General features: G+C 45.3%; 1 protein-coding gene across 1 annotated transcript; it reads left to right on the forward strand.

Moving 5' to 3' along the window:
- The first annotated feature begins 1,554 nt into the window (after positions 1-1,554).
- Positions 1,555-10,725, forward strand: LOC104988328 (pregnancy-associated glycoprotein 1-like). Its single transcript, XM_010839610.1, is given in 10 exon segments — positions 1,555-1,607; positions 2,689-2,839; positions 3,822-3,939; positions 4,038-4,156; positions 5,349-5,539; positions 6,466-6,582; positions 8,256-8,299; positions 8,302-8,396; positions 8,484-8,582; positions 10,576-10,725. Coding segments are annotated over 10 exon segments (1,137 nt in total).
- The last annotated feature ends 289 nt before the right edge of the window (positions 10,726-11,014 follow it).

Below are 11,014 nucleotides of genomic sequence, written 5' to 3' on the forward strand. Positions count from 1 at the left end.
TGAATATACTTTCAAATTTTTTTCCTTTTTTTCTTTTGGTTTTCTTTGGTTTTGTTTTTGATGGGCAGTATTTTTGTTTTTCCTTAGAAGATATTCCACTCTGAATGTAGAGTCATAAGTCTGAATTTTAAAGCCTCTTAAGTAATGTGTTGTTATAGGTAGCTAGTCAACAACCTGATACAATTAGATTTATTAGTCTTTGTTCTCAATTTGTTCAATTCAGTTCAGTCCTTCAGTTGTATCCATCTCTTTGCAATGCCATAGGCTGCAGCATGCCAGGCTTCCCTATCCATTACCAACTCCCAAAGCTTGCTCATGCTCATATCCATCGACTTGGTGATGCCATCCAACCATCTCATCCTCTGTCTTCCGCTTCTCCTCCTGCCTTCAATCTTCCCTATATCAGGGTCTTTTCCAATCAGTCAGCATATTTGGTATGCATTCAGTCTCTTTTCAAATCAACTAATATGAATTAAATTCCTCTCTGTCCCCACTGCATTCCCAACTCTAGGCCAGAAACAAAAACCTGCAAACACTGAAGGATGATTCCAGCACATTGCTGTGGAGATTTTATTCCCACTGGTTTTTCTGGGAAAAAAAACAATTAGTTTCTAACATTAAAAGCAGTACATTGTACATAAATATCCAAACTTCTGATTCTCTTGAAAACATGGCCAACTGGCCTGCTTTACAGAATGGGCGAAGTGGAGGAAAGGCTGCTCCCAGTGGTAAGGCCTGTGCTGCCCAGGGTTCAACATAGCCACCTAGTCCTAGAATCATATCTCCTGCCTCCTGGGGACATTAGTTTGTGAGAACTAAACTGCTGGCCCTCTTAAGATAAAGACTACTTTTGTCTTGATCAACTTTGACTTTGAAGCCTTTAACCCAGAACCTAGCACACAGTTCTTCCTTGTAGGTTTTTTGGATGCTATAAAATATCTTGTGGATGCATATGACATTTCTTCAAATACTAAAACCATGTAACTGGCATACTGCTCTGCCCTAAATCTTTGATGCAGACTGGCATCATAGGTGCCCCTGATGTCTGCCATTAGACCCTACCTAAAGCCAGTTGTTGTCTCTGGGCTGCCCCTGAAGTCTTCACTTTGCCATTTGACAACTTATCCTCCTAGCAATCTCCTCTCCAACACAGACAGCAATGGACATCACATGAAGTGGCTAGGAAAATGACATGAAACCACGAATGTTGAGCATGGCCCCTAGTATCCATTTTCATGATGGTCTTAGCAGTTTTTTCTCCAAGTAGGCAAGGTTCTCCATCTTCCTAGATGTCCATGCAGATCAATTTGATTTTCCAGCCAAGCTTCAAGGAAGAGATTACAGTTCAATTCTCTGTATTCTGAGAAGCTTCAAAGTCCACTCGCCAAGGACACTGATGAAGGTAAAGATTTTATCGAGAACTTTGTGATTTTTTCCAGATCTTTTAGTGGCCTAAACGGGAAAACTAGGGTAGGTCAGAGCATATATAACTAGGGTCACCACTACATGCTAAAAACCCAAACTTCCCTGAGTACTTGGAGCCAGGAAAAAAACATGAAGTGGCTTGTGCTCCTCGGGCTGGTGACCTTCTCAGAGTGCATAGCCAAGTAAGTATGGGGACTGTAAGTCACATCATATTCCTTTCTCAGATTTTTGTTTTCATCTGATTATTTTTCCACCCATCAGGTTTAGAAGGGAATGGAATATTTCCCTAAGAGTCTTAAAGTTCAACACTTACTTATTGATAAGTAACTTGCTATAGGAACTGTGGATCCCAAGGTCTTGCTGTAGATTTCAGTTGCACAAATCTTGGGGTCCAGTCATGTCATGACCTATTCAAAATGCAACTCCTTGCAACTGTTCAGTGTACAGTCTACGCAGATGTCAATGTGGTCCTGTGGAATAGCACTTTTCTACATTTTATTCAACATGTCCTCTTTTTTCCCTGTCTACTTCAGTGTGTATATGCCTATGTCTGCATCTCTGTATCACTGTCATTTATCTCTCCATCTCTTTGGAAGTCACTGGAAGTGTATGTCTCTCTGTGTTATTTTCTTTTATTTTTCATTTGACTCTTAATTCCTTTTTCAACCTCTGAGTTTCCCTTATTTGTTCCCTATATTTTGGATTCTTCTTTCAACTCTCTCTTCTCTTTCAACATGGAGAAATACACACTGTTTTATAAACAGTGTTTTATATCTGACAAGCAGTGTGACCACATCCAACTCAGAAATCTCTTGCATTTCAAATTGCTCCCTTGTAAAAGAGGATAAGAGTCCCCCTTCTAACTCCTTCCTTGAGGTTCTATGAGAAGGTTAGAGTGGATTGGCGACAGCAATGCTAATGGCTGTTATTTTTGAGACTTCCTATTTATTGGGTACCTTATATCCATCACATCACTTATCCCCAATATATGCTATTTGGAGGGTTTGTATTATTACATTCCACCATTTTACTGATGGGGAGACTGAGACACCACTTGGTCATATGGCTTACCCAAGAATGCAGAACAGAACCTGTATTCAAATCTATGTCTTTGCCATGGCATATGCATAAAATTCTGATAATAATGTGTCTCATAAAAATGATTAGAAAATACACAGAGCCATTAAAATGAAAGTTATACCTTAACACTGACAGATAATTGTAGCATCTTCTTCGTTTTCTTTGTCAAATGCTCGGTGAAAGAATATCTCTAACAAAAGTGAAGACCATGAGAAAAACCCTCAGTGGAAAAAACATGCTGAACAGTTTCCTGAAGGAACATGCTTACAGTCTGTCCCAGATTTCTTCTCGTGGCTCAAATCTAACTATTTACCCCCTGAGAAACATCAGGGGTGTATTTTGGGAGGATGGTGCTCCACAGCGCCCCCTGGTGCTCTAGCCTAGTACTAGGGCTCATCTGGAGGTGGCAGGTAGGAATGTTGGAGTTGGGGTTCCTGCAGGAGGCAGAAACCCTGAAAAACCGGGAGCCCAACCAGAGGATAAGGCACTCTCATCCTCAACTATTGGTCTTTGTGACTGGGCCCGGAAATTACCAGGTGGCAGGTAAACATCCATTTCTATGTCAAAGATGTGTCATTAGTTTAAGGGAGATTGTTCCTTCTGAACTTAGTGAGCCACTCAGTTACAGATGAAGAGTGAACCGTCACTGATCAAAAGGTAGAATCAACTGCAAAGCAACTGTGAAACCCCAGGTAGAGGAATTCAGTTTCCACAGATGCAAGAACGAAAACAGTAAAAAGTTACTGAACCTGTTTTCCATATATGGCCATAAGAATCACTGTGGGTACTGTTTTTAGATTAGAAAAAGGGCTTATTTTGCCTTAAAAATGTCTTCAAGAATGTCCATGCCAGCCTGAGAGATAGGCAAAGAATAAATATATGTCAAATGAAAGGGTCACCTATGTGGTGTTGATTGGATGTGGTCCGAGTTTAGAAGGAGTGGCTGGGGTTGATCCAGAAGGACCTCCTGGAGAAGCGGGTGCTAAGGCTGGGTTTGAAGAGACTACAGAGCTTCTCAAATGAAGGCACCAGGACTACCCGGGGTGCCCAGCGGTCCTGGACATGCAGTGATTATGCCTTTGGGCTTTCCATGCAGGAGGTACCACTTCAACGCCTGGTCATAGAGTGAATATCCTGCATACAATGTAGTACAGGAAAAATATATCAAATGCAGATACCTCTGTGACCAAAGTTTGTGAGCGGCACGGTGGTTAGAAAGTGATCTCCAGAGATATGTGACACCCAGAGGGAGGCATCAGTGTGGGAATAGAGGGTAGCCAGTTCTGCACTAACCAACTCCCTCCTTCTCCCTGTAGATGCTCTACGTGGGTGACGTCACCATTGGAACACCCCCTCAGGAATTCCAGGTTGTCTTTGACACAGGCTCATCTGACTTGTTGGTGCCCTCCATCTATTGCAGCAGCCTAACCTGTTGTGAGTACAGACACCCTGTACCCAGACCATTCTTCACTGGCCCTGCCACCCTGTTTCCAACCTTGGCACCTGATGACATTCATCTCTTGTTTCTGCAGCTAAACAAGTTAAGTTCAAACATCATTAGTCTTCCACCTTCCAGTTTACCAATGACACCTTCAACATCTACTTCAGTTCTGGAAGGATGAGAAGAGTTGTTGCTCATCACACAGTCCGGGTAACAGTGTAACAAATGCTGAGTCAGGACTGGCTATGGAGTGGCCCCTGCTTGCAAAGCAGATGCAGGACTATCTGGCAGGACCCTTCCTAGCCTAACTCCCATAGATATTGGCCATCTTATTCACAGGATCATGTCTCTGGGGAGGCAGTGCGCATGGTGACACATGAGCAAACAGATTAACTATCCCAGAGAGTGGCCTGAGGTGTGGACTTGCAGTTCCTCTGCCCATGAGCAGTTCAAGATTCATTTTGCTGTGAGTGAGAAGAGGGGATAAAAGCACTCACTTTTATATTCACAGACTGTTCCAGGCACTTTCAGGTAATAACTGGTTTAATCCTGCAACAATCCCACACAGCAGTTACTCTGATTAGCTCATGAGACATATGAGGAAACTGAGGTACAGACAGCAAGGGCCTTGCTGAGGTCACACATTGATAAAAGGTGGAGTTAGGCTGGCTTTTCAGGGCTGAGGTTGCTGTAAAGCGTTTGGGGACAGGATAAAACTGATCTGGGGACCCTGGGAGCAGCCAAGGACTTCAGGTATCCAGAGTGGGAAACTGGAAGCCTGAGAAGTCAAGGGGTCTGATAAATGAGTTCTCACTCTAGACGACCCTTGAGAGTCTAATAAACATATGGCCTGCGTCCCCCAAAGTACTTGAGTAGTTCCCCTCTCTCTCTTTCTCTCTCATACACACTCACACAAATACACACATATTCCCAAAAGGGAATTCCCCAGGCAGTAATTTCATAGAACCCTGCAAGCAAGATTGTGTTTTTGGCTTCTGTCTTCCTGTACAGATGCAGAATCCACAGTACATTACAGAGAATGCAGTCCATTCCTGTCATTAGGTCACAGTGATGGCAAAGAGCAGGCTATCTTGCTCTTGATCGTTTTGTCCATAAGGTGGCACCAATGGGACCTGGCCTGACTCTTGGTTGCCCCACTTGTACAAAGCCATGAGGCTTTGACTCACTCCGGTGGTGTTTTTCAGAGAGGCAGATGTTTTAAAATTCTCAGCCTCTCTCAAATAGAACCCAAATTCCCCTTCCACCTTGCTCTAACCATCTGTGGGCCACCAAAGACAGAGCCCAGCCTCAATTCTTCTCTGAGGATCTAATGGCAATGCACCCCAGCCCAGTCCTAGCCCCACTTCACATATCTGTAAGTGGGAACACTCCTCTCCTACAGATTGGGGACCTTGTAAGTACTGACCAGCTGTTTGGTCTAACCATTATGGAAACCTGGTTTGATATGCCTTTTGATGGTGTCTTGAGCTTGAACTATCCCAACATATCCTTCTCTGGAGCCATCCCCATCTTTGACAAGCTGAAGAATGAAGGTGCCATTTCTGAGCCTGTTTTTGCCTTCTGCTTGAGCAAGTATGTCTGAGATGGACAATCTCTTTCTCCAAATTACCTGTAATATGCTTTTAGTTGCAAGAAAATTAGAACATTTGATAAAGAGGTATCCTGAGAGATAATCTAACCCACCATAAATATGACCCCAGGGCCCTACCTGGCTTCACCCCTGGCATTTATAAATAAAATTTTATTGGAAGACAACCCCGATCCTGGGCTCAAAACCAGTAACTTGGTCTAGGGGGGGTGAGTGAGGAAGAAGGCTAATGGAAGGCAACAGGAAACAAGTTGAAGGAAAAGACATTAGGATTTGCTTATGAATTTGATCAGTAAAGAAGGAGAAGGATGGTGGATATCTTTCCTTCCTCATTAGTATTTATTTCACTTGGAGCCCAGGACCAGTTACCCAATTTGTATGAGCCAATGAAAACCAAAAGTGTGGGACACAAAAGTGTGGGACCCCTTGTTCAAGAAATATTAGGCATTTCAAGACAGAGAAACCAGAGGTGGGGTCCCTTCTGAGTGTGGGGCCGTTTGGACAGTAGATGTCACAGGCCAGTGGAGCCAACTCTGGGTGAGCTGAACCCACACCCTTAGAACTCCCAGCCTTGATTTTCCTGAAAAATGACAAAGTGGACAAGGGGAAAGCCAAAAGCTTCAGCACCTGTCCTCTGAGGGTGTCTGAGCACTCCGGTCGCTGGAGTTCCAGGGGGTCTTCAGAAGACTTAGTGGAAGGAGCCCAGCCAAGTGATTCAGCTTCTAACCTCCTCTGTGCCACTCATTAGCCAGTAACCGACCTCAGTCTGGATCTCAATCACTCCTAGACTCGATTTCTGCATCTGTACATGGGGACCTTATTAGGGCCTTGATGGGTGGACAAGAAGAGCTCTCAGACAGTGCTATTGCTACTGTTTTCCAAGGATCCCCCACCTCTCTTCTCTCTACAGATACAAGCGGGAGGGCAGTGTGGTGATGTTTGGTGGGGTGGACCACAGCTACTACAAGGGAGAGCTCAACTGGGTACCACTGATCCACCTGGGCGAGTGGAGTGTACACTTGGACCAGTAAGCCTCTCCCTCAAAGGGTCAGCCCAAGTGATGGTCCCACTACTGTACATGAACACAGGCAGAAACACACAAATGCATTCTCAGACACACAGTCACACAGACATATACATCACCCACAACGACACAGACAAACACAGAGACACGTGGAAACACACAAGCAGACACATAAACATAGACAGAGACACATAAAAACATGCATAGCTAGCCAGAGACACACAAGCACACACAGAGACACATACAAACACATACAAACAAACACACAAGCACATAGATACACAAACAACCCATGGGTTCATAATCCCCAGGTATTCTGAGCAAGGCTCAGACCAGGGTCCTAAAAGGGTCTAAAGAGGTCTGTGCAGCTAGGAGAGGGCTGCACACACCACCCTTTGAGGTGGGGAGCATAGTTAGAGGACTCTACAGTGTGGTGAACAGAGGATCAGGGAGAATTTCACCAGCCTGAACAGAGTTATGATAAGATGACCAAGTGTCGAGAGCTACCTAGGACATAGGAAGTTCTCAGTACAGATAAATGTCAGTTTAAAAACAGGGACAGTCCTGCAAAAATGGGGAAAACTAGTCTTCTTTGGGAGCAGCTACACAGCAGTGGAGGGAGTTTGGCTGCAGTCTTAAGATGTGAAAGCAACTAATAAAAAAAACACCCCACATTCTTGGGCACACAGTGGGACAGGGGCTATAACAGAGAATCAGGAAGGTGGGATCCAGGAGTGACCTGAGGACAAGAGGCATAACTGATAGGATTCTGTGTGATACCCTCAGACAAAAGGTGACCTGTCCTTTGGAGTTTCTGCAGGCTAGTCATGTATTTCCTGGCCAGGGTCTCAGGGTCTGAGCTGGTTGTAGGAGCAGTGCTGGGAAACACCCTCTCCCAGAGGAGCCCCTCTATCCCTTTACTATGAAAATCTGCTGCACCTGAGAATCTCCACCTTCACTCTGTGTGAGACCCGTTATTTGTTCCTCAATAGATACAGCTCTCTGGATGTTTCTCATTGTTTTCTCAGTCTTCATTCACTCATTGAACAGACAAGCATTGGGCATCCACTGTGTGCCAGGCTCTTTAGGGAGGCAAGGAGAATAAAACTTGCCCTCACATCTAAGAAGGCAGATGTACATGAAGTGACCTGCCGACATAGTGCATTGTGACTTTGGTACATGCTAGACATGAGGAGGAGAAGGCAATGGCAACCCACTCCAGTACTCTTGTCCAGAAAATCCCAGGGATCGCAGAGCCTGGTGGGCTGCCTTCTATGAGGTCGCACAGAGTCGGACACGACTGAAGTGAGTTAGCAGCAGCAGCAGAGCAGACATGAGGAAGGGTCTACAGAGAGTGACCAAGACAGGAGACTGATAAACACTGGGGGAAAGACTTCCCGAAAACTATACAATTAAGGTGGACTCTGGAAGATGAGAAGAAATTTGCTTGTCAAAGGGGAGTGGAGTCTTCTAGGAAGGAAGTCCAGCTTGTGTCAAGGTGCAAAAGATCCTGGTATATTCAAGTACTGCATTCGAGGATGTCAAGAAAGGTGCTGTGTCGAGAGCAAAGGAAAAGAGGGCAAGAGAAGAAGGGCTGTTTAGGGACAGTTGGGAAGGGGGCAGCTCTGGGGAGACTCAGAGTGACCTTGACACCTGCTTTCTTCCATTGCTTTCAGCATCTCCATGAAAAGAAAGGTTATTGCTTGTTCTGGCGGCTGCAAGCCCTTGTGGGCACCGGGACATCACTGATCCTTGGCCCAAGAACAGTGGTCGATAACATACAGAAGCTCATCGGCACCACGCCACAGTGTGCCGAGGTGAAGGGTCATGCCCCAGGGTCACTCCCTGTCTCCACACAAAACAAGGATCTCCAGGGCCAACCTCTCATCCTCTCTCTCTAACAGTACTTTGTTTCATATTCTGCGGTCAATACCCTGCCCCCTATTATCTTCACCATCAACGGCATCAATTACCCAGTGCCAGCTCGAGGCTACATCCTCAAGGTGAGGGGACAATACTGAGGGTTGGTTCTCAAACTGGAGCTTGCAGGAACCCTTGGGCTGCTGCTGGAAGGAGGGCGCCCTCTGGAGGCCATGTCACACCATTGCATATGGTGCTGAGCCCTGTAGCTGGGCTAGTGCCTGCCAGAAAACCAATCACTTGAGAGTAAAGGGCCCTCTGGGACACTGATCTTCCTGAAATAAATGTGGAGACGACACACCATGCTGGCATGGTGGGAGTCAGGGAGAGGGGAACACTAAGGTCCTCAGTCCTCAAAGAGCTGCAATTCAATCTGAACCTTTAGGTGCATAAACATGAAAGTCAGCTTTAGCAGTCCCTGAAATAGGCCATGTTACAAGGAGAATGGCTGGGGACAGTCCCGGTCTGATGTCCCAGTGTAAGTTCACAGTCTCCCTTCCCTTCTCAAAGTTTTCCTGGTTTGGATGATAAATTACATGGTCAGTCTAGTTCTCAGCTGCATCTTCCCCCTGCTCTGGCCAAGTGCCTCCTTTGTGAGTTGGGGTACCCGACCCCTCTGTGGGGAGATTGGATACTAAGGTGAATAAAGGGTACCCAGTGACTGCTCAGGCCTGGCACAGGGTGGAGGCTTCATGTCAGCTCCCTGCAAGAGTTCAGAGCAGGCTGATGGGCTCAAAGAAGGCTTTGAGGAAGAGAGGGAATTTCAGGAATTCTAAAACTGTAAACTCATGGAGCCATGTGGAGGGTTGCTTGGTTCTAGGCAAAACTGCACTGGATTCCATGCAAATGGCATCTCAAGGTGGTCTGCACTGGGGCACTGGGGACTTACTAGGGGTGATGAGGGCTACGGACTGACCCGTGGGGATGGGACCCAGAGTACATTAAACAACCAAGCCTGGAATGGCCAAAGAGGGTGAGTGTGGGCCAAAGGAGGCTTCGCAGAGTTCCTGAGTTAAGTCTTCAGGAACGTGTTGTGGGCACTGCTCTATTTAAGATGGATAACCAACAATGAGTTACTGTGTAGCACAGGGAACTCCCCTCAGTTATATGACAGCCTGGATGGGAGGGGTATCTTAGGACCAAGATGCACGGAAACATATGGTTGAGTCCCTTTACTGTCCACCTGAAACTCAGAGTATTGTTAGTCAGCTATACTCCAAAACAAAATAAAGTTTTTTAATAAAGTACAGATTGTGGGGATGCAGGAGGAGAACTGGCATTCTCTGCAGAGAACATGTATAATATCATATAAGAAACAAATCGCCAGTCCATGTTTGATACAGGATGCTTGGGGCTGGTGCACTGGGATGACCCAGAGGGATGGTATGGGGAGGGAGTTGGGAGGGGGGTTCAGGATGGGGAACATGTATATGCCCGTGGCGGATTCATGTTGATGTGTGGCAGAACCAATACAATATTGTAAAATAATTAGCCTCCAATTAAAATAAATAAATTTAAAAATAAATAAATGAAAGGAGGGGAGAAGGAGTAAGAAAATAAAAAAGAAATAAAATGTTTGAACTAACATAAAAAATATCAAGGAGCAGGAGTCAGAAGAGAGGAAACAGGGAGTGAGGAGAACTATGGACACACTTGTTCTTTTCTAAAAAATTATATTGAAGTGTGGCTAATCTTCAGTGCTGCATTAAGTTCTGCTGCACAGCAATGTGACTCAGTTATACACATAAAAATTATTTTTTCTTTTTTTCACTCTTTTTCATGTGGTTTGTCACTGAATATTGAATATAGTTCCTTACACTCTACAGTAGGACTTTGTTGTTTTTCATTCCTCTGTTTCCCCAACTCCCAGTCCTCCCCTCCCCCACACCCTTCCTCATGGCAACCTCATGACTTGACCCTCTTTCTTTTGGATGAACTCTCATATCCCCTTCTGGTAAGAAAACCCCTTGATACTTGCCAAAAGAGGGAAATAATGAGAAGTGTGCAGGGTCTGGATATTGGAGGGAGTCACCGGTAACAGTTCATGCTGACTGGTGTGTCTCTGACTCCCCTCAGGATTCTAAAGACGAGTGCCATTCCCCCTTTCAAGAGAACAGAGTGAGTCCATCTACAGAGAACTAGATCCTGGGTGACATCTTCCTGAGGTGGTATTTCTCAGTCTTTGATCAAGGAAATGACAGGATTGGACTGGCACGGGCAGTGTAAATGCTTGGAGTGGTTCAGGAATCAGTAAGGCCGCTCCTAACACACACTCACTCACACTTTGATCACTACTTCCCAGGATGCTGGTGAACTGTATTTGGTGGTCTGCACACCCTATTCTTAGAAAAGAATAAAGGGTTTCACTCTTAATGGTGCTGAAACAAATGGGTGCCTCTGTTTGGGTCTGGGAGTGAAGGATCTAGAACAATGTCTGAATCAAAATTGAGAGAGGCCCTAATCCAACTGGCTTCAAGGAACAGGGAGACTCATTGAAATGATTCTGGGAGTCCAG

The sequence above is a fragment of the Bison bison genome, unplaced genomic scaffold (assembly GCF_000754665.1).
Source record: "Bison bison bison isolate TAMUID 2011002044 unplaced genomic scaffold, Bison_UMD1.0 scf7180017864124, whole genome shotgun sequence".
Taxonomy (NCBI): Eukaryota; Metazoa; Chordata; class Mammalia; order Artiodactyla; family Bovidae; genus Bison; species Bison bison.